This window comes from Salvia splendens, chromosome 14 (assembly GCF_004379255.2).
Source record: "Salvia splendens isolate huo1 chromosome 14, SspV2, whole genome shotgun sequence".
In the NCBI taxonomy this organism is placed as follows: Eukaryota; Viridiplantae; Streptophyta; class Magnoliopsida; order Lamiales; family Lamiaceae; genus Salvia; species Salvia splendens.
The window spans coordinates 1,229,331-1,253,086 of NC_056045.1; the positions used below are offsets into that span (position 1 = coordinate 1,229,331).

The 23,756-nt window shown below is 34.5% G+C and overlaps 3 protein-coding genes across 6 annotated transcripts; 1 reads left to right on the top strand and 2 right to left on the bottom strand.

Moving 5' to 3' along the window:
- The first annotated feature begins 1,432 nt into the window (after positions 1 to 1,432).
- On the top strand, positions 1,433 to 4,722 carry LOC121764836. 2 transcript variants are annotated; one of them, XM_042160865.1, is made up of 5 exons: positions 1,433 to 1,878; positions 1,986 to 2,428; positions 2,525 to 3,815; positions 3,927 to 4,073; positions 4,157 to 4,722. In XM_042160865.1, the coding sequence occupies exons 2-5, from the start codon at positions 2,378 to 2,380 to the stop codon at positions 4,645 to 4,647; spliced, it is 1,980 nt and encodes a 659-aa protein (XP_042016799.1). In that variant the 5' UTR covers positions 1,433 to 1,878; positions 1,986 to 2,377; the 3' UTR covers positions 4,648 to 4,722. The 2 variants fall into 2 exon arrangements, with proteins under 2 accessions (XP_042016799.1, XP_042016798.1); XM_042160864.1 differs by having other exon boundaries at positions 1,433 to 1,805.
- A 125-nt stretch (positions 4,723 to 4,847) lies between these two features.
- LOC121764835 (probable pectin methyltransferase QUA2) lies at positions 4,848 to 9,608 on the bottom strand. The gene is made up of 9 exons (XM_042160863.1): positions 9,332 to 9,608; positions 8,096 to 8,821; positions 7,888 to 8,017; positions 7,345 to 7,585; positions 6,669 to 6,894; positions 6,402 to 6,574; positions 6,002 to 6,305; positions 5,631 to 5,769; positions 4,848 to 5,396 (listed from the first exon to the last, which is right to left on the bottom strand). The coding sequence occupies exons 2-9, from the start codon at positions 8,806 to 8,808 to the stop codon at positions 5,238 to 5,240; spliced, it is 2,085 nt and encodes a 694-aa protein (XP_042016797.1). The 5' UTR covers positions 8,809 to 8,821; positions 9,332 to 9,608; the 3' UTR covers positions 4,848 to 5,237.
- An 8,259-nt stretch (positions 9,609 to 17,867) lies between these two features.
- Positions 17,868 to 23,463, bottom strand: LOC121763876 (RNA-binding protein 38-like). Of its 3 annotated transcripts, none has more exons than XM_042159971.1 (6): positions 23,092 to 23,461; positions 22,737 to 22,860; positions 22,512 to 22,641; positions 21,815 to 21,854; positions 20,328 to 20,562; positions 17,868 to 18,057 (listed from the first exon to the last, which is right to left on the bottom strand). In XM_042159971.1, the coding sequence occupies exons 1-6, from the start codon at positions 23,275 to 23,277 to the stop codon at positions 17,984 to 17,986; spliced, it is 789 nt and encodes a 262-aa protein (XP_042015905.1). In that variant the 5' UTR covers positions 23,278 to 23,461; the 3' UTR covers positions 17,868 to 17,983. The 3 variants fall into 3 exon arrangements, with proteins under 3 accessions (XP_042015905.1, XP_042015903.1, XP_042015904.1); XM_042159969.1 differs by having other exon boundaries at positions 20,328 to 20,586; positions 23,092 to 23,457; XM_042159970.1 differs by lacking the exon at positions 17,868 to 18,057 and adding an exon at positions 19,136 to 19,613 and having other exon boundaries at positions 20,328 to 20,586; positions 23,092 to 23,463.
- Between the last annotated feature and the right edge of the window lie 293 nt (positions 23,464 to 23,756).

The window sequence follows — 23,756 nt, forward strand, 5'->3', positions numbered from 1 at the left end:
CTTCTGACTGATGGTTACGTCTTTATGACAATGCGTTTTTTGTGGCATGATGCAGAGTGAGTTCCCTGACACGTTTAAGGTTTGGTGTGATTCTCTTGGAGGCGACGCCATTGGTCTTACATGTGGAAATACGGTAGTATGAAATTCTATTAATTCATTATCATCTCAGTTTTGTTTGATAGAAGCGACTTAATCACTCAACCCAATGCCTGCAGAAGCGCGAAAGAGATGATGACATTGACGAGGATAAAGATCTATTCGCCACACTAAAAGCTGTGGGTGAGTTTGGCAAAGGATTCGTGAAGAGCGTACATCTTCTCAAGACCCCAAAAGTAAGCAGTTGAGTCGATCATTTTAGTCAGAAATCGAGAAGCGCCATTGAAACACCTTCCATCGAGGACTCACTCGGTTTATAGCTAATAGTATAGACATAGGTTAGAGATGGGATTAATTATGTGTTTGAAGAACTCAACTCAGCCTGATGGCAATTTTGGTTTCAATGTTTTATTTATGACAATGTAAAAGATTGTTCAAGATCTTTGTTTCAATGCTGAAGTGATGTAACGAAAACTTGCAGTTTGTATATTAATAGAGTGAATTGTGAGAATCAGCGGCTCAGCGCGACATACGAACTTTTGATATTTTTTAATTTATAGTACTCCCTCCGTCCCCGAATAAGAGTCGTTAATTTCCATTTTGGGTCGTCCCCCATTAAGAGTCACTCTTCATTTTTACCATAAATGGTAGTAGGCCCCACATTCCACTAACTCACTCCACTCACATTTTATTATAAAACCAATATAAAAATATGGGTCTCACATTCCACTAACTTTTTCAACCAACTTTTCTCTACATTTCTTAAAACTCGTGCCCGGTCAAAGAGCGACTCCTATTAGGGGACGGAGGGAGTATTATTTGCTTGTAAATACGAATTTTTTATTTTTCCTTAAGCTTTGTTTTAATCCAAATACTCACTACATCAACTTTGAAAATTTCATAATTTTTCCCTGACAAACATTTTCCAAAACATTAAAGCTTATGTATAGTAATTCCTTCACTGATTTTTTAGCATAACAATTAAAAAACTTTTCGACTTCCCTCAGTCTTCTTTAAAACCTTTCACTCCTTTATTTATTTATCATAAAAACCTTTTTGATCTCTCTCACTTATAAGTTATAACATAACTAGAATCTCCCCGTGCGTGCAAACCCATTATATTTCATCAAATATGCATATAATACTGATTTATTAAACATAAAAAAGTAAAAACAAATTACTATTATTTAAATAAGCTCTTAAATATTAGTAGTAATTAAAATCTTTTGAATACAAAAACTGAAATTGCATTACATTAATGAACTTTCAAATCACAATATTTATAGTGGAGTCAGTGTTGCAATTTTACACTGTCTTGTTTGATCAAATCTGCACTTCTCCCACTATCAAAACCTTTTATTTTCTCAAATTATTAAGAATAAAAAACCTATTTATTTCATCACCTTCATTCTCTTAAGTTTCATAGAACCGCAACTGGGATTCTTAATCTTGAAATTCTTTGCAATAATAGTGTTAAAGGAATTTTTTTAATGCAAACGACACCACCGCGGGGATTGCGCGTACGATTATTCATGAATTTGCCGTCTATTTCTAGTCTCCTCAATCACACACACTTTTTCACCTCCAAAAACACGCACATAACACTTCAATTGCGCCTTGCTTCTCTCAATATTTGGAGCTTCTCAACTAGGCCACATTTTTGTCATGTAAATTCGCATAAATCTTTGTTTGTCACAATCTTTTTACAGGTTTGTTTATTGATAAATTTAATCTTTTTGATTTTTTTGGTAGCTTATTCGTTTGGAACTAATCTGATTTGAGGTGGGCTACTTGCAAATTCTGTTCTTTGTTGAGAAATAGTTAAAAGATTGGTTTTTTGGGACTTTCTTGAAATGGGATTGTGATTTTTTTGTGGCTGGGGTTTACAGGAAAGGAGGTTGGTTGAGGTTCCATATGTGCATTGCTGAGTTTGACTGATTGATTGATCGATCACTCTGGACGACTTTTCCTCTATAATTGAGGTGTGTTGGTTTGTGGAAAGGTTGGAGGCAAGAAAAGAAGGTTGTGAAGGTGTGTTAGTTCGATTTTGGGGATTATTGGCTTGGAAGCTGCCAGTTGATTATGGCTAATCCGATGTGAAATTCGTGCGTTTTTTTGGGGGGATTTGTTGTTGTTGTTGTTGTTGTTGCTGTGTGGGAGGGCTTTGTGTTGAGTGTGCAATCGCAGCTTTGCCCGAGTAGAAGGAGGTGGAGAGGAGGCGAAATGCGGTAGTGTTAGGCCATGTCTGAGTCAGTTTGAGGTCTTTTGGAGTGAGCTTTGAATGGCTCCTCTCAATTGCTTTTGCCCTTCTTGGCTAAAGAAGAAGAATAAGGTGATTGATTGTTGTGTGTTGTGTTGTGTTGTGTGTGTGTTTGTGTTTGTTTGTTGCATTTGTTGGTTGTTGAAGTGGCTTGATTTTGGGGTGTAGGGAGGGAAATTCGAGCGCGTTGAGCCATCTGGTAAAGAGAGGAAGCGCGGTACTTTGCACGTGAATCTCGATCATGTCCAGACATCTTCGGAAACGAACGAGTTGAGTTCAACATCTTATAATGTTCCTGTTCCTTTCCGTGTCCCGGGGAGTTCTAGGTGCTGTGTGAATGTGATGAATCACGAGAGCCCCGTTGCAGCTGATTCTGTTGAGGTGGACTACGAAGGGGGAGACGAGCACGATGGGGCTGCCCGGTTGGATAGGGATTCTGAATTCAATTTCCAAGTGTGTTTTGAACATCCCAACGGAGAACAAAGGCAAACTCTACGAGGAGTGAATTCCCCGTGCTCTTTGAACATCGATGGCGATGCTGAGCACAGTAACGCAGAAGCAATGTTCGAGATGGATGCAAGTGGACACCTAAGCGATCCCGGGACTGGGAAAGCCAGGTTTTGGGCTTCCCCGGAGCTCAAGCGCTCGTGCTCTAGTTTGGCAATAAGGAGCGTCTCTCTTGAGCTCGAGAAGTGCAAGTCTTACGAGGATATGCAGATGCTAGCTGAAATGCACGCCACGGGTAATCCCGGAGGAGACGGGGCAAGCCCTGTCTCCATCAAGACGCGTTGCAGCGCTGATAAGGTGATGCTGAAGAGGCACTCCTCGAGCCAGATTCTTCCTTCTGGCAGCCGGAAACTGTGGTGGAAATTGTTCCTATGGAGTCATAGAAACTTGCATATAACCGCTGATGCAACAAAACCGCTCCTATCTGAACTCGAGGCCGCTCCTGTCAACCAGCGCGGTGGCTACTCATCTGATACCGTCAAGCCTAAGCACGCCATCGGCCCAAGAAACTTGAGATCTCCGAGCTCATTGACAGAAGAGTCGACTGAGAGGGGCAAGCATAGCTCGGATGGCACGAAATGGGAGGGATTACACGGCATGTGGCCTCAAAATCAGTGGCTTGCTTTCCCTCCCGACTCGTCTCCTCTATGGAGAGTCAACGAGTGGGTGAAAGAAACGTCCTCGCAGCCTCCTTGCCTACTGGACAAGGACGAACCTCAACACGAAGACGATATTATTAACTTCCCATCCTCTCCTGAGCACGATGCATCAGAGCCGTCTCGGCCTCCAGCTGCAGACACGCCAGAGGATATCTCACACGCCAACACTGTCATCCGGTCCTTGACTACTAACTCGAGCGCGGCTCATATCACGGGCCTCGGACTTGCAGCCATTCCCTCGTTTTCGCAGTTTTCCAGCCTTCGATCTGTCAACTTGTCTGGCAATCTTATAGGTATATTAGTTGAATGCTTATTAGTTCCATAATGGCTCATAAATTGTTACTTTTGTATGTATGTACCGTGCAGACGTCCTCACTCGAGTCGTTGTGAATGGTTTATTGCAGTTCGTATAACTCCGGGATCACTCCCAAAGGGTCTTCATGTTCTTAACCTATCAAGGAACAACATAAGCACGATCGAGGGTCTGAGGGACTTGACTCGTCTCCGCGTGCTTGACCTCAGCTACAACCGGATCTCCAGATGCGGTCAAGGTGCGTTGTCTGCATCCCGTACAAGTAACATATCTCGTCGTTGTCTTAGCTAACGCGTTGTTGTTTTCTTGGATCAATTACAGGGATGTCGAACTGCACTCTCGTGAAAGAGCTCTATCTCGCCGGGAACAAGATAAGCACGGTGGAAGGTCTGCACCGGCTCTTGAAGCTGACCGTGCTCGACTTGAGCTTCAACAAGATCACCACAGCAAAGGGGCTAGGCCAGCTCGGAGCGAATTACAGCTCCCTCATAGCGGTGAATCTGCTCGGGAATCCGGTCCAGAGCAACATGAGCGACGAGCTGCTGAGGAAGACGGTCTGCAGCCTGCTCCCGAAGCTCGCGTTGCTCAACAGGCAGCCGGCGAACCCACAGAAGGCGCGGGAGATACGCGTGGACTCCAGTGCCAAAGCTGCGCTCGGGAGCAGCCGTAGGAAGATAGTGAGGAAGGGGGCGACTGCTGGGGCTTCGTCGCCGTCCCGGAGAAGCAGCGCTGCCGTCGGCACCGGCCAGAAGAGCAAACACAGGTCAAAAAGCCATCCTCGAGTTCATTCCAGTTTGAGGGAAAAGGCTTGATTTTTATTTTGATTTTTCAAGATTTGAAACATGTAACCATCGATATTCCGAAATGACAAAATAAGACATTTAATAGCGGTTCGAAATGACAAAATAAGACATTTAATAGCGGACGAAGGAGTACTCAAAATTAGCTTGAAAAATATCATAAAACATGAAAATAAACAAATTAACATACACTAAATGCAAAAGTAGAGAAGTTAAAAAGAATATGTATACACAAGCAAACCAATTTTTGCTTATTGTATACTTCTATAAATCCATCCATCTCAATTTTGATTTTTGAGTATACATATGTATGAAAATGTCCCTAAAAAGAGGCATCAAAAGAGTATATAGTCCTATGTCTCCCCCACACCCCCTTCGTTTTCGATCTCTAGTTACACGGTCCACACAGACACCTTGCGGCGTTTGTAAAAAATAACGCGATCATGCAGTTTCTGCATCGTGCTATCGACCCTTTCTCTTCGACTATCAACTTTCTTTCCTCCGATTCTTTAAGAATGTAGGATGATGCAGTAAAGAAATGAATGTGAATACAATCGTCTATCATATGTAGATATACCCGGCGTGTATTTTTTTCCAAGAAATCACCTCGCTTGTCTCTTGAGGAACGGCTTCTGGCAGATCAGGAGCCTCTCGTTGCTGTTGCTCTCGATCTCCACTACACGCGCGTCCCATTTCAGATGAGTCGTCAGAGATCTTGCAAACTCGATAAGAGGAGTGGTGTCCCTCAGAATCAACCATCCCTGTGTTTTTTTAACGTTGGTCAGCAAAACGAGAGATTAATCAACGAGAGAGCACGTTGAAGCACATGAGCAACTAATCTGGACATATAAAGAGCCATTGATCTAGGCTTCAGCTTTTAGACACGAAACGAAACAGATTTCAACGATCTAAATAGTTCCGTCTCGGATCTTGATTATCCTATCCATTCTTGCAAATAGTTCATACTATATTGTTTCATAAAGCACAAACTATACCTCTGGACGAAGTAAGCGATCTATCTCAGCAAACATATCGATCATTTGGCATTTTGGCTGCTCGGAAAATTCAAGAGTGAGAAGTCCTTCTGCATGAACTAGATCATACGTCCTTGGATACGATGGAAATGGTTCACACCTGCCAAAAAAAGCCAAACTTTAAATCCAATAAAGATTGGAGGAAAGCTGAAGACGATTCCAACAAAAAGCTGTCGATAAAAAGAGAAGCTTGAGACTCCTCACTTATAATGATAAATAAAACGCACATTCCATTAACTCATTCACTCATATTTCTTAAAACCCGAGCCACCAAAAAGTAAGACGTCTATTGGCTGACAAAAGGAGTACATAAAACAGAATGTAAGAATTACCAGTTATGCAGCACACCAGTAAAGCCCCGGTCAACGATCAAAGGGAGACTGTTCCAACCACTCGCAGGGACCACGTTCATAACCCAGACGGATTTCTTAGTCTCTAATAAGGCAGCATTGAAACTTCCCAAATGTGCATTCATGTCCAGCACATTTCTCAGCATGTTATAAGGAGGGGAAGGATCTTCGTCACCAGGCCTCTTTGGATGATCCGAGAATATGAGCGGTGAAAGCAGAGACCAGAAATCTTGGACGGCGGATTTCCAGTTTACAGAATCCTCCGCAAACTCTTCTGCGCTATAGCCTACATGAAAGCAAAATAAATTGAATCAGGAGATGCTTATAAAAGGTAACACGACGTGTATCCTGCACCAAGCAGTCTAGGTGGTGTTAACGTTACCATATCGTTCAAGTTCAGCTGGGGTCAATGCTGCCTGTGAGGGCCATTTTCTCCTTTCTTCGATAGGAAGCCAGCGGCGGTTTTGAGTCCCTCCAATGCATGCCGGGAGTGGTCTATAATACGGGGTCTCGACATCGTGGCGCTTACTACACAGAGAAAACGAACCACTTTTCCTGTAAAAGTTGCAAACAAGATGCATCACTTGCAAATGCAGCCATCAATTTATTACTAGTATTATATAACAAAGCAAGAAAATCGCCCTCTTACCGTTTGGAATAACAATTCTTTTTACTAGTCTTCTTCCAAACGACAGTTTCGTCTTGCTGTGGGAGCATATCCCAGCAGAGATTTTCTGCTGCCAGCCGCACTGTATCCCATTTTTTCATGTTGGCTTTGTTGCGTAAGGAGCGCTGAGAGTTTATAATGGGATCGGTCCACACGAAATATCCACCGGGCCGCAACAACCGATCAACTTCAAGTAAATATACGCCATCTGAATTCCATAAGATAAAAACACTTAAATCATAGGAAGATTATTTTGAATGGTAAAGCATCTGATTTGCAATCAGAGACTAATTACAGTCAATGTTCTTTGATTTTGTCGAAAAGGTACGATTAGTGGCATAACATATACCATGAGAACTATATTGAACGGGTATTTCTTGAAGATTAACATTGTAACGAGCTAAGAATCATCTTTTCCTAGTTTCAGAACTGATAGTTCGATTTTTATGCAATTGCATCTAATCAGTGAAAAAGTTGTCGCATCATTTTACCTCTGTAACTATGTTTCATTGTCTCAAACCCTGTCCTTGTCTAATCTGAAATGTATCGTTTATCTGTATGGTACTCAAGCAACTTCTGGTATATTTTCTCGTTAACCATTAAAAGATGTAGATGTTCAAAAGAAGAAGAAAAGCAACCGTAGCAGAATCAAGATTACCTTTTGTGTCCCAATCAACTCGACATCTTGCACAATGAATCATGTCAAAAGATATAGATGGATACGGGAGCTGTTTTGACGCAAATGAACCAATCATTGCCGGGAGACCCCTTTCCAGGGTTAGCTGGACTTGACTGCCTGACGCCTCATAGTTTGCTAAACACATGGTCAATAGTTGGTACGAAGATAATCGTGCCCCAAGACTACCATAACCACATTCTATGTCGAGAATTGTTCTCACCTGAAAATGGAACAAAAAATAAGCATATATTCGTATTTCAGAACCCTGAGAAGACAGTATTAAGCATGAAACGCATCAAAGATTGCCACATAACATGATACGTTATATCAAGCTTTTGAATGTAACAACTCTCTAATGCAAATGATCTGTCTCATTCTAATAAAAAATGACTAAATAGACAAATATCAACCAACTGCTCGATCACTGTCATGCTTTCACAGCATAATTTTAGTGTCGAACAATCATGGATTCCCACATCTACTGCAATAATTCAAAGACAGTGTATGGTGATTTTCACTTACTCCAGCTTGTATAAACGAGGACTCGTTTCTCAGCCCAATAATTTCTGCAATTTGATGAGAATAATCTTCAACATCGAAGGTAGAAGACACCGAACGAAAGGAAATCTGGTCTTCGTCCAACATCATCATCCTGCGATTACACAACAGAGATAAGATATCAGATAGAAGAAAAAACCAACAATTACTTCAATTCGACTACGAAACTCACCTCTTAGTCAAACTACCAGAAGACAGGACTTCCTGTGCCGTAATATTAACATTCGCAAACCAGATTATGTCTTTCCCAGCAGGCCACCGCAGAGGAATCCTATAGTTCACTGGGGGAAGAACCAAGCAGTTCTGCTTCAACCCATGCACACAATGCCGGTCATATTCTTCTCCCCCAGAAAACCCCAGAGCAAGATTTTCCGAAACATTGAAGCACGGAACAAAGTTCTCAGACTCCTGAGAACAATACTCTAACTCCCTAAACCTCGACGAACTAAGAGAAAGCTCCCCAATTTCATACATATCAGAGACCAGCTGCTCCTGAAGCCGCCTATATCCATGGAACACTTTCCCTCTCGACGTTGAGGCTATAGAAAGCGACCACCAGTACGAACCAGTAAGAGCAAGAATCACAATGGCTACTAAGCTGAACTTGAGAAAGGAGAGAATCACTTTCTGCCAACTCCTAAATGGGGGACTGAAGGGATCCGATACAAAACCGTGCTCTCCCAAGCCATGAGTCGAATTTGTGAAAAGAAATCGAAAAGGGCTCTTCAAAGACAAATGTGTAACATCAGCTCCATTTAGCTGATTCCGATTCAAATCTTCCTTCTCCAATTTATCTTTCTTCTGAGAATCATCCCAATAATCATTACTATTCCCCGACAATCGCCCCCCGCCACTCAAAACGCCCCGGTGAAGAGGCCTCGACATCTGACTTACTTACCTAAACAACCCCATCACATAAAACTAAAGAGTCAATACCAATACCAATCAAAACAGCAAAAAAGCAAAAAGGGCAAACTGAAACTGTAAACAAAGTAATGAATTTGGAATGGACTATTCCCAAATCTGATACTAAATCCTCTAACATCAAAAAACACAGTCACACACCGTGATTTATGGGAAACACATGGATACAAATACATAACGTGATTTGTGGAGATTAGACAGAAATCAAATCTAAAAGAGGAAGCTTTACAGTCTACATGTGACTTGAACTAAAACTAAAAATAGGAAACACAAAATCCAAATCAAGAAACCAGTTTTAAGTGATAAATTAAGCAGATATCTACAAAAACACAACCAAGATTCGAGCTACTGAATACAAAAAACTCTGAATTGAAGTCCACATCACTCCCAAAACCAAAACACAAAGACCCAGTTGGATCAATGGCATCAAATGATCAAATACAAACAGAAAACAACAACAAAAATTCTGGGCGTCAGAGTTTACCTAAAAAGATGCAAACTTTGCTAGAAACAAGAGAGCCCTCAATTTCAGCTTAATTATGGGGCAAGTTTTCATGGATTTCTCACAACCCAAGGCTTGTTTGTCGTTTCTTAAAACCCTTCCATCAACCCTTGATTTCACACACTCACACTGCCTCCCAAAAATTCACACTTGAGCTTCAGATCACATTCAGAAATGAGAGCAAGAAAATTTCCAGCTAGAATGTAGAGATGAAGGAGACTTCACCGAAGTGGAAATGGGATTTATATACTTATATATATGCATACAATTTGATGGACCGTTCAATAAATGTTGAGTTTTGTATTGGTTGATTTAATTTTCATTTGTGTTGGGCTTTTAGTTTTAATTGAAATTGAATGTAAGTGCAGTACAAATATTTTTTTTATATTTATTTAATGTGGTAATTACTCCTCAAAGATGAATTAATGGTTTTGTTTTTATTTTTATTTTTAGTTGGAATATGATGTAACTATTTTTAATTTAAGTTGGAATATGATGTAACTAAAATTGTGAGCATTAATAAGTAGAGTCCAATCACATTAATACAAGTCTTAATCCAAGGGTTATAAGTTATAACTCAATAATACAAGTTGTTTGAATCTCTTTACAAAAATGACAATTTCTTGCATTTTTGAAGATATTTAGAGTAGTAGATTTTATGTAGCATATACTAGATCGAGATTAAATTGATAAAATATGTACAAATACAATGTACATCTATGTGTCATATATTTATGTCATATTGGATAGTAGATATTAAATAAAGTTAATTGTTTGGCCGGATAAGGAATTGCATGCACTTGTCAATTAATAGTGGCCCCTATAGTTTTGGTGCCATATTGATTATAGTAATATAATTTCATACTAATACACGTAAAAAATAGTGAATTTAATACAACATTTAAGAAAATCGATTCGATTTTGTAAATTGACCCTTATCTTCTTAGTATTTTTTATTATAAAAAACATTAATTGTGATTAATGGTTAGTTAAAATTAATCAGATAGGCAAACAGAGACCAAATCTCGAGGAAACTACCTAAATGAGGTTTTCTTTTCTTCCTTCATTTACCTAGCAAATTAATTACATATGATTAAAAACTTCAAATCTTATTCTATTCAGACTGTATATTTTAAATTTCTTTTTTCTAAAAGTAAGATATTAATTTAAGAGTGATAGTGTTCAGTTATAATATGACTTGTTATCATCTGATTTAAATAAAAACAGATTCATTTGTTAGTAATTTAGTAAAATATATAATTAGCTAAAAATACATTTTTTTTCTTGTGAATGTATACCCTTTTATTGAATTGAACGTGGAATAATGTAAATAGATTTAAACATTAAATAAGATAATTAATTTAATATTGTTAAAATTTATAAAAATACTCTTTCTGGCCAGCCAACTGTATTGCTTTATCCTCAAAATAATATAGTGAAATGGGCATGGTTATCTCGACTTAATTAAAAGTTGGAAGTGGCCAAAGAATATAAAATAGTATTTTTTATGAGTCAAACAATCAATATGTGTATTTATATAAATATATAAACCTTTTTAGTGCAATATTATTTAGGGTAATATAACTATATATTACCAACGTAGTGGTCACGTTTAACGTATTAGGTTGGGTAGGCATTTTCACCAACTTTAATAAATGTGAACATGTCCAAAATAGTCACAATCAATATTCTTCCTAACATTCTAAAATAGCTAACATCGAAATATATGTGATTATTAGGTAGCCCAAAGTAGTGTAAGGCAATAGAAAACTGTACAATTTGCATAGTTTTATTAATATAGAGGTGGAATTAATTATAGCCACAACTAAATTATAGTAGCTTTGAGATTTAGTGTGAATTCAATTAATCAAGATTAAAAAAATTGAAGTCACTTGCGTTTGGACTTTAGAGTGTAACGCGGTTTTCAATAGGACAATTTGGATACGAGTTTAGTCAACGATTCAACTTTTTAGATACTATTCTTTTTTTATTTATATAAACCTATTTAGAATTGTTTATTGTCACTGTTTCATTGGTTAAGTCAAAGTTGAGTGTGGTTCACATAAATAGGCTAAATTATGATTTGTTTTGACTAGTTTTCGTTCAATTAGATCTTGGATTGGTCGTTAAATAACAAATTTGAAAAGTGAGGCAATGATGAATAATATCACAAGCAATAGGTGGAACACTTATAGTCACCATTTCAATGTGATATTCCATTATATTATTACAATACGTATGTGGTTGTGTGTGAGTTATTATTCTAAAATAATACAGTATATACATATTATCTAAATAAACAATATTAGTTTTTTAATAGAAATTGATTGAATTCCCAAAGGGCGAGCACAAAGTCCTCCAAATAAAAGGTAGAACAAAAGATGATGTTGCACAACAAACAAGAAAGATAATGATAAAATACGATGATAAATCATTAAAATAAATGAAAGCATAAACAAGATCACGACACTAACCTAGACATGTTGCCAAATATCAAAGGTAACTAAAAAAACATAAAAGATAGCAGAGACCAACAAATTGAAGAAAAATCGAATGTAAGAGTTTATTGGATATTCTTTGGATCGACCATCCTCTAATGTCATCAGAATTTTGATGTGCTCCGGTGAATAAATGTTAAGAATGTATTTTTAATATAGTACAGTATATGATAACAAAATTAATTTTGAATATATTGTGGAGACTAAATTATAAACCTGAAATACTCATATATAAAACGTGTTGAAACTCATTTAACATTAAATAGGTCACCAACTCCCAGTCGACATTGCCACAAACTACAGTGCAATTGATCTAATAAATACTACTGAATGTATTTAGTTTTTTTTTATATAAATATAATACTAGTATATTTATTTAATCTATTAAAGTACTATGTGAATATAAATAAAAACTAATAAATACAGTGCAATGGATCTAATAAATACTACTCCACTGAATAACATACATCCAATTGCATGGGGCACCCGTTCTAATTAAATCATAATTATCACTAATTATAAATAGAAACTAATTAATCTGTAATATACTAGTTATTTATTTATAAATTGAATTGAATTTGAGCATTAATATTTATCGCGTACTTTTATATAAGGCTCTAAGTACGTTGCTATAAATATACCAAAGTTCTTATATTGTGGACAAAATTCACAGCACATAGGGATTGGGGTGCAATGATGGTGTGTAATATGATACAATTATATATGGGTCAATTTGTCATTAATTACCAAGGCATAGTGCAAGCCCCCACTTATTTCTTTAATGCTACTCATTTCATAGTATTATATTTGTCTCTTTGTTTTTATATTTTTCATTTGAAAAATCTTGATTGGATTATAGATTTATAGTACTAGCAAGTTTTATTTCAACAACTCGGCAATATTTAATACTTTTGTTCTATATTATCTTATATTTGAAAATTTTAAAATAAAGTTAACTTTAATGACTTTGGCATATGAACAAAGTAGTACTCCATCTTTTTTGTGTTTTGGCATATGGACAAGAGGGTGGTGTTCAAAATTCCATTTTTTGGTAGGATAAATTAATGGAATTCTCATAGTTTCAGTGAGAGATTGATTAAGCCCCTACCTCAAACTAATAACTTTATCAATATATGATGATATTTTTCTATATTTCAATTCAATAATGCATCTTTACAAACACACCCCATGTTATGAGGTTTGGTCCCCCACAGAGAGATTGGATACTATTACGTAGTTCCTACGTTTGAATCCACAATTTATCGCTCATGAATATTGGTGAGAGAGTCACGAGTCACATTATTAGTGGCACAATTATTCTAGTTTGCATTGAAATTTGTAAGATGCATTTGGAATTTATAATAACTCAACTTTTTTTTGGGTTATGTGGATGAAAAAATAGTTTTATAATAACTCTATCCATATGTCAATAAATATCTTACTTTTTTGCAATTTGAGTTTTAAAAAATGTGAAAAAGTAGTTTTGTACTAATAAAATGTGAGTGAAATTAATAATGGAATGCGAGACTTGATATTTACTATGCATAGTAAAAATGAAATGAGATAATTAATTACAGATCGGACCAAGATTGCAAAATGTAACATTTATCGACGGCTGAGGGATTACTTTTTAGAGAGTAGAATTTTAGAAAGTAAAATAGCATAGTATCTTAAAATTGTTGGTCATGTGCCTTGTGTGAATCACATAAGTGATTATTAGCTTATGTCATTTTCATTTCTTATATTTGTACAATTAAAACATGGTTGGATCACATTCAATGTTGCCACTTAATCAATGTCAACATATATTATTACTAGATAATAGTTATAATAATTAATTTAATATTTATTATTTTCATCTACTTACGAATAAAAAGACACACTAGTATATATTGCATCATCATGTGCTATCACTAGACATATTAACATGCACCCAACTTTATAAATAATTCGTTCAGGACTTGCCTACACTTTTTTAAGTAATTGGTCTAATCTGACGTCACAATCATCACTCATTTAAAATAAATTATAATATTAAAAGTATAAGTAACTAATAGTACCATGTAAGTATTTATTACACATGCAAAATGGAAAAAAACAAAAAAAAACATATAGTATAAAAAAAAGGGCAAATCATAAAGAGACTTTAAATTGCAGTATTACTGAACTCATAGTCAAATTTATGTAACAAAAATTAAATTCATCAATCATTTATATAGAAAGTTAGAAAATGATATTTAAGATGATAAAGTGGTTGTGTTTTATGGTTGGTAAAGGTTTGAACTTTGATGTATCCGCATATCTACTTATGTGGAATTAAATTAAATAAATAAATAAACGTGAATATACAAACCTTTTTTCTTTTAAGAGATAAAGGCATTTTAGAAAAATGTAACATCCATTTTGTTGAACATAATTCATATGCACGTTATAAAAGCAAATAATTTGAGAGCGATAATTGAGATTAAGAGTCACAGACTCACATGCAGACTTTCGATTTTCAATCATGTGTGGGGCCACTCGTGAGAGGGGTTTCGAATTTCGATCCGAAAATTCAAAAAATTGCAATTTATTTGGTAATCCGTTTTATATTTTTGAGATTGTTTGAGTTAATTGATACTCCTATAATCCTATTATAGAATTTCATTTACGTATTTATTTGCTCCATCAGTCTCCCATAATTTATCACTATTTGACTCGAGACGGATTTTAAAAAATGTAATAGATTGTGAGTTAAAAAAGTTAGTGGCATATGAGTCATACTTTTATACATTAATTTTATTTTATAATAAAATGTGAGTGAGAATGAGTTATTGGAATGTGAGGTCTACAATAAAAAATGGTACTTCCTCCGTCCCCCAAAATTTTGTCATAGTTTGACTGGGCACAGGTTTTAAGAAATGTAATGGAAAGTGGGTTGAAAAAGTTGATAGGACGTGGGTCCTACCTTCAAAGTATTAGTTTTATTTTATAATAAAATGTGAGTGAGAATAAGTTAGTGAAATGTGCGGTCTACTACAAAAAATGATCAAAAGTGAAATGTGACAAATTTTATGGGACAGATGGAAATAGAAAAATGTGACAAATTTTCAGGGACGAAGGAAGTAAAAGTGAAAGGTGTCAAATGTTTAGGAACCGATAAAAACTGAAAATAAGTGACAAATTTTCAGGGATGGATGGAGTAATTTGCAGCGATTGTTTCTTCGTATCATCCAAATTTTATTTGCAGATAAATTGCGTTTAAGGTGTCTTTTCTATCTATATTCTTTATTTTTTTTCATGTATTTTGTTACATTCCAAATTTTAGTCATCGTCAATAGATGTTAATGATGTGATAATCCAACAATATCATAGCACAAAATTGTAGATTACAAGAAATGGTGCTTTAGTACTAATTCGCTCCAATTTTCGATTTTGTTCACTTAGTTACGTTTCACAATTCTTTTTAATCTCTTTTAATATACTAACAAAATTTCTGAAATAGGAATCTTAAGTCAATGCAAAGCACGTTCAATGTACTTAAATATTGTCGCTTCACATGTACTAGTATTAACTTTAATAAATTGTGGAAACGGTTTATTGAGTTTATTAAAATGTCACAGTGTATATAAAAAGGTGAGTTAATAATTGCATAGGCATTACTAAAATCGTTTTTAAACTAATAATTTAACAAAGTACGTAATATTCAATACACAAAAATTTAAGTACCACTAATAACGAATAGTTAAAATTATGTACTATAATTCTAAAAATTAAATTATACTCCAATAATACGAAATTGCCGGTTTATTAAATATAAAATTAAATTATACTCCAATAATACGAAATTGCCGGTTTATTAAATATAAAATTAAATTCACCGACAGTGGTATGTTTAAAATGATTGATGAGCACAAAATAGTGTGAACGGCGGCGCAGGTGCATTACCCGTGAATTGTCCCCTTTTTCAATTATCTCCACATTCATAACCATTGTTTATTATTTTTGCATCCAAAAGTTACAACATTTCCTTCACCATAAAATAAAATAGAATGGATAATATTTTATTTTTTGAAAATTATGTATTTCTTTGAATGGATATTCATCATTTTGTATATTCAAAAGTAAAATACAAAAACAATGAAACGATGGGTATTAAATTCAAATACAGCATTCCTACTTATATATCTCAGCTTAAAATACCCCACAAATTTACAAGGGCAATCACCAATATTGGAGTACTATTCTCTTTTTTTTGTCAAATAAACACTATATAGGAGTACTATTCTATTTAAAAAAAATCAATTTATTTGATAGGATTGAGCACTAATTTTCTCAAAACCAAACGAAACTTATATGGAAAGTGCAACTCAAAATGAAAAGTCTACCAAATTACTAAGAATAGAATACAATCATTATTTTACGGACTTATCATAAAAAAAGTTATTAGTACTACTACTATTTTAGTTGGCATTATAAAACTTGGTCCATATGAATAATTAAGGCCCACAAATATATATTAGTGAAGTCCAATAAACTTGAATATTAATTTAAATACAGATCCTCTACAAATTTAAAGCCCAAACTGCATATTAATTTATAGCCCAATAATTTATTTAGGCCCATGTATTGATTATAACTTCTGAAAAAGAAAATTATTAACAAATTGTATATACTATTATCGCATTAAATTATATTTATAAAAATAATAGCACTAAAGTATTTTATCGTATCGTTAATGATATAATCGGAAATGCAAAATTAACGAAACAATATTTATTATCACACAATCTCTCATATGAATATAAGTTTAAATCCTAAATTATACCTATGTCACCGAAAATGTCAATTGAAAATATTATTTATTTGAATCCTAAACTATTACTTTAGCATTATAAATGCCATTCCCCCATTTTTTAGCCTCCTAAATCATAACACGACGACGCTTTGTATTATTAGAGCAAAAAACAATGTTTGTTTTATTTAATGCAAAAAAGGTCTTCGTTTCCGGCAAGTTATATTATATATAGTAGGTTTAAGGAGCCAAGAAATAGACACATAACAGTTTTTATACAAATGCAATAGTTTGTGGTTTATGGAGTATTTATTTTTCATATATTAATAGTTTTAATGATATGATTATAATTATAAATATGCTATGGAATGTATAGGTTTGGATTTGAATAATCACATAATCTTTGTCCAAATCACACATTTACCTGTAATAATGGAGTACTTAGTGGAATCTTGCACATTTTCAAGTTCAAGTCAACCAAAACAATTTATAGCACTACACAACTAGACACTTTTTTCATCTTCCTTTCACCAAATGTGTGAAGAGCTAAATCGATTTTTCGAATTTTGGGATATCGAAGAACCCTAAAATTGAAAAGAAATGGAAGCACTTACTATATTTGTTTTTAAGCTATTTAATTGTGACTTTTTGGAGACTTTGTAGTGAATAAAGAGAAAGCCAAGTGTATAACTTTTTCCATTTGTAAATGAACAAAGTACATATAATTCTATAAGTGATTGGTCTAGCCAATTATTGGCTACAATGAAGCCTCCTAATTATTGGTCTAGCTATAAATATAGAATCAAGTTTTAATTTATATTTTTGTACTCCATAATTGATGAGCCTGGTAATAGTTTAAATCTATTAGAAAAAAAAGAAATATATAAGTAAAAAGTTTGATATCAGGAAACATATCAATGGTGTTCATGATATGCGCTCACAAGTAGTGCGTAATGTATTACGCACATTACGCACAAAATGGTGTATAGCCCGTGAGAATTTAATTAGTAGACAGTTTTCAAGAAGTAGGCAAATACTTGGAAAACATCTTGATTATAATCAACAAATAAAAAAATCCCCAATTTAAAAAAAGTTAGTATTATTCTATAACACATGGAACACTTAAAATATACTTTAAATTCATCTAAAATTTAAAAATAAGAAAGAAAGTCTTCGTTAATAAGAGTTGTTTGTTAATATGAATGATCAACCCCAAAAACAGATAAAAGGGGGAAAAATTGAGTGGTTACATAAATGATATTTTTATTGAGAGATAAAAAAAGGAATATCGATTAATTTTCCAATATTGTACAATAAACACCTTTTTTTTAATTTAAAAGAATTTAATCCAAGGTTCCTGTCTTAGGCAGTTGAACTTGTTGAAGTAGCTGGTCCCGCTTCAGTTTCCGTTGATGTCTGATTCGGAGCCACTGAATCTGTTTCAAAAGAAAAATACGAATAAAACCGATGCTCGTAACCCGTTAACGGATTAGTGATAGACTGGACGAGACAAGACGATGCTAAAAAAAAGAATATGGTATTAAAATGGACTAATATGCAATTATTATAGATCTAAATTGTTTCGAAATGATACATGATTATAGTAGAAAAATAAAATGTAAGACGAGATTACGTTCAAAAACCATTATTAGTGCTACAATAGATGAGATGATGCTCGGATATCATGAAATGCACCAACACAAAATGATTTAAATCCATACAATTATCTAAATACAATTATTTTCAAGGTGATATATGATTATGATAAAGAATAAAGTACGAGACAAGATGGCATTAAAGACTTGATATAGTTCAGATATCACAAAAATAGGCAATGATTATAATGTATAATAAAACTAATTTATTCTTGTGATGATCCATGATTATGGTAGTGAAATAAAATACCAAGACAAGATGTGTTCCCGTTAAACAATTAGTGCTAGGAGAATAGACTAGATGACGTTCAACTATAACGAATATAGTGCGAAATGCACTAACACGCAACTATTTAAATCTACACGATCGCTCCAAATCTAATTTATTTGCGACGATACATGATTATGGTAGTGAAATAAAATACGAGACGGAGATGAAATTATCTGAGGTGCACATGGTGGTGGCATGAATTCCGATTGTCCCATTTTAATGGGTCAGACCACCAGCTCATATCACGTGCTTACACATTCAATCTTGGGTCCCTTGCCTCTCATATCCTCACATTATTTTCTCCCTATTTATATTTATATATCTCACCTATAATCCAATTATAAAATATAGATTTATTCATTACATTTATTAGAGTGAATGGTTGGTATATTATCCTAGTAATTCCATCTTTATTTTGTTTTTATGTGTTGAATTCATTAGTTGTTTTGTAAACTTATTAACTATTTTATACTTTTAAATATATTTAAACAACTTCCGAAGTTGAACTGATCTGATATTAGCTTTATACTTAGAAAATATCAAAGACGTAAGTCAAGACTAATATTACGTGATACTATAATTTAAAAATTAAGTATAAGACTCTGTCTATCTAATCAAATAATATCAATAAAAATCAATCGAACAATGCCTAATTATGCACATTTTGAATATTTTCAAGGTTTCGCATATTTCTTTGGTACATAAATGAAAGATCATTATTATGGAGTTGGTAATTTCATTTATGGGCATTTTTTCTATATTTTTTTCTCTTATTCCTAAAACATTACCCATGAGTACATAATAAATTAAAACTAGATAATCTTAATATATTAAATTTAGATACTCATTTACTATGGCAAGGATCATTTAATTCACAAAATGTAAACGAAACCATGTACCTACTCCTTAAGCATAGTCATACTATAAATAGGACAGAAAATTTGTGTCGTTTAAGTGAAAATCATATTTTTGGATAAACCAACTTTTGTAATTAATTGAGACACGATATTAAACTAATTGCTGCAGAGAAATCCAACATCGATAAAGCCTGTCACCACGTGGAGGACTGCAAGTGGAAAATGACTATCTTCAATGTGGTCAAACACGACCATATGAATTATTTTAGATTCACTCATAATTTTGTTAGATTCCTTATTTTTTTGGATAAAATTAGAATTTTTTATATCACAATATAGTACTCCATCCATAGTTAGGCATATTTATGTAATTTAACAAATGTAATACTTCATTTATCCCATTCAAGTTATCAAGTATTTTTTTTTGAATTTATTCCTATCAAAATATCCATCTATTATATCCACAATAAAAAATTTAACCTTTTTAATTTCTTAAAATATTCAACTATATTTTACTTTATTCCATCATACTAAATAACTACACCTAAAATCACTCGTCATTCAGGAAAATAACCATATTTAAACAGAAAGTAACAATAATAGCTTGTTATTAATGCCGAAATAGGAAATTATACTTTTAAAAATAGAGAAATATATAACTATGATACTATTTCCATCCAAAAAAATTAGTTTTGTTTTTCATTTTGTCAATTTGTGTATTTATCTATAATTGTAAATTGTTATACTATTTTTTACTAACATATATCAACCATAATTTTAATTTGTCTCACTTATTATACTATCAATTTTGTACATTCACTACTATGATTATTCTCATAGAGGCAAGTAGTATAATATAATATGATTAAATAGCAAGACTAGTAAATGAAATATGTAGAAAAATGTTGGGAAAAAACACTTACCCGAAGGAGAAGGAAGCGAGTGTCTTATTGGTTGTAGTGAAGGGAGAGGGTGAGGGGTAGGAGGATAGGTTAAAGAGGTGCCCTCCATCTGCGTAGGATAGTAGAGATAAGACGGACCCGGCATACGCTGCGCCGGAGGCACGGAAAACGCTCCCCTGGGTGCGTACCCATAGTAATAGGGTGAGCCCAACGCAGAGGACGAAGCCCCATATAGCTGATTGTAGTATTGTGATTGCTGCATATGTGGATTGTACATTGTCTGTCCATATAAAAATGCCTTATGTTTTTGCTTAAACAAGAATATCCTCTTACTTGTGTGCACATCTAAAAATGGCTCTCACACATACACATATATATACATGTAAAAGTTATGCTTAGGGACAAAAGGTGATTCGCTCACCCCAGGCGCCCCCATAACCCGGCCCGACATCGCTATGGAGGGGTTCAAACACGGTACCTCAGCGGCCCATTAGGTGGGAGGAACTTACACTGGTAACCAGCACACAAGGAGCCACCACAGTGGTGAAACTCCCACACTGCGGCTGCCAGCATTCGATCCTGTCTGCTTAGGGACAATCTACCACCCAGGAACCAACTGAGTTAAGCCCGTGCGGGCATGTAAAAGTTATGCTAAGTATATGTGAGTAGCATCTACTTGTATTGTTCGGTTTAGTCCACGACTAACGTTATTTGTTTAGTTTTATATATTCTCTCCGTCCATAAAAAAAGTAAGTATAGTAATTTTCTGTTTTAGTTCGTCACACCAAAATACTTCTCATTTCTCGTAATGAAAAATTTCACAAAACTTTTTCTCTTTCTCTATTTTATTTTACCCATGTTTCTATTTTACCCTAGACCAATTGCACTTTAAATCTGTGTTGTTCACAAATGAGACTATTTTCGTGGACGAAGAAAGTATTTAGTTTGATACAAATACCTTAAATATTGTTCATGACATTATTTACAAATCAAATTAAAATCAGACCTAATTTTTTATTTTGTTCATTTACTTTAAGTTATAGATATCATGAATAAATAGAGTTTAATTAGATTTTTAAACAGTGATTTTTAAGAGTAAAGATGTCAGCAATAAATAAATGTAAAAAACAAATAAGAGTAAGATAAATTAAACGAGAGCTACGTTCACAGATAGTACTCGATAAGATATCTAGTAATCCATCTTACTCTAAGTTGAGCATTTTCTATTAGTTAAGGGATTTATGCAGTCTTGTTTTATGATTTAAGTGGAGAGAAAATAGAATAGAAGATAATATAATAGGATAATGATATTGTCATTTTACGAAATATGTCAATTAAAATGAGACAAAGTATATAATTCCATTTTTGCATATTATTTTGGCACTTAATTAGGCATACAAGTATTTAATATTGTATTTACATAATATACATGCATGATGGACTATGCCGAACAAGTTGAGAAATTATATAAATATAATAAAGAGATTTGAACATTAAAAAAGGCTAACCTGCTGCTGGTAAGCATAATCGGGTGAATAGCTTGTGTACCTAAAATAAAATATGCATTCAAACAAATTAAATCAACTAATTTACTATCATAGGGGGAAAATATTGAAAATTATTCACTTTAAAATGTTAACTAATTAATGTATTGGCTACCATGATAGATAAGAGTTAATTGAATAATAAAGTCTAAAGTTGTGAATAAGTGATCGACACGTCTCAAAAGTCTACTTTCCAATTAAATAAATTTAACAATGATTTAGTTTAGTAACACTAACTAATTAAAACTTTTCATGGATGCTTATTTTATAATGAGTTACACTCCATTAACACCTGTCATCAATATTCTTCCAAATCATGACTAATTAAACAGTAGTGATTAGTTCTAATCTTACATTAATAATCAAAATCTTTTTAACTAAATGCCCATTACTAATTAGTTGAAAGAAAATATATGAACTTTTCTACATATATTTGCTTTGCAATAATAGAATTTAAAAGCATTAAAAGTCTATGTGAACTGACAATTTTGATACATCGATTATTATTTATTGTTCATCTGCCAATATCTACTGCATTCAATTGAATTCAATAATTTCACTTTAATTTAGCTCTTGATCGTTTTTTAATAAATAAATAGTAGTAGCATATTTTTTAATATGCATACTGATGAAATAAAATACGCGATCATGTATATTATACCCGTAGGGCGGGTACATGACGGGCGGATGGGGCGCCACGGGAGGAGGAGGCGGTGGCAACGGGAGATACGACGACATTCCCCCTTGCGCCATTCCGCTTCCTTGGTACACGTTGGCGACTTGATTTCTACCTACATTCCGAAAACCAAATATTATCAAATATAATTCCAAATTTTATTCGAAATTCAAATATATTTTGAATTTGGATTTTGAATTGAAAATGTACCTCGAGGAGGAGATGGCCGAGGCCGTCCCAACGAAGCAATATTACAATTGGCTCTTCTTCCGTCGATCATAGGGTTCGGATCGGCACACGCTCGCCTAGCCGATTCAGGATCACGAAACGTCACCTGCAACCCGAATGAAATATATCAATTGACGAGGAATATTATTTCAGTCCAATAATAATAATAATAATAATGATAATGATAATAATAATAACAACATGTCATTATCCAATGATGAAAATGTAAATAAAAAAAAGTGTTAAATTAATTTCAAATATCCAACGATGAAAAAGCGAATAAAAATAAAATAAAACAGAAAATGAGAAATGTGATCAGACGGTGGGGAAATCTCACAAATCCATAGCCCTTGGATTTGCCGGAGTTCTTATCGGTGATAATGACAGCTTCGAGAATATCTCCAAATTGATCGAAATAGCCGCGCATTACGTCGGTCGGAGTCTCCCAGGCGAGTCCTCCGACGAAAACCTTAGTGAGAGTGGTGTCGCCGAACGGCGATCGGTAATGCTGGTGGTGAGCCATCGCCGGCGGCGGTGATCGAGCGAGAAATCAACAAATTTCCGATCGTCGATCGATCGCGAGCTTAGGCATTATCTCAATCGATAGATCGGCGGCAATGCGGAAGCTGGAGGTGTTGATTGCGGCGGAGGGGGAGAGGGAGAGAGAGAGGGGGGGGGGGGGGGGGGGGGAAAGGTATCCGACAGTTGCAAACTCTGATTTGCTGTATATGAGGAGGGAATTGGGATTTGTGGGTTTGTGTACTCGAATGACAGCTGCGTGACTAAAGAGCACTTGACTCTGTCCTCTCTGTCTTTCACCTATTCAAAATTTATTCAATCTCTACGTATTTTTATACGCTCTCTACCAGTATTCTACAGCGTATATATTCCGTTATAATTCAACTATGTATTATTACTGGTCAATGAAGCACGACTTAGTTGGTCCTACAACGGTGCTCCCAGAGTAAATGACTAGACGATGACGCGTAACTTAGTTGTTAA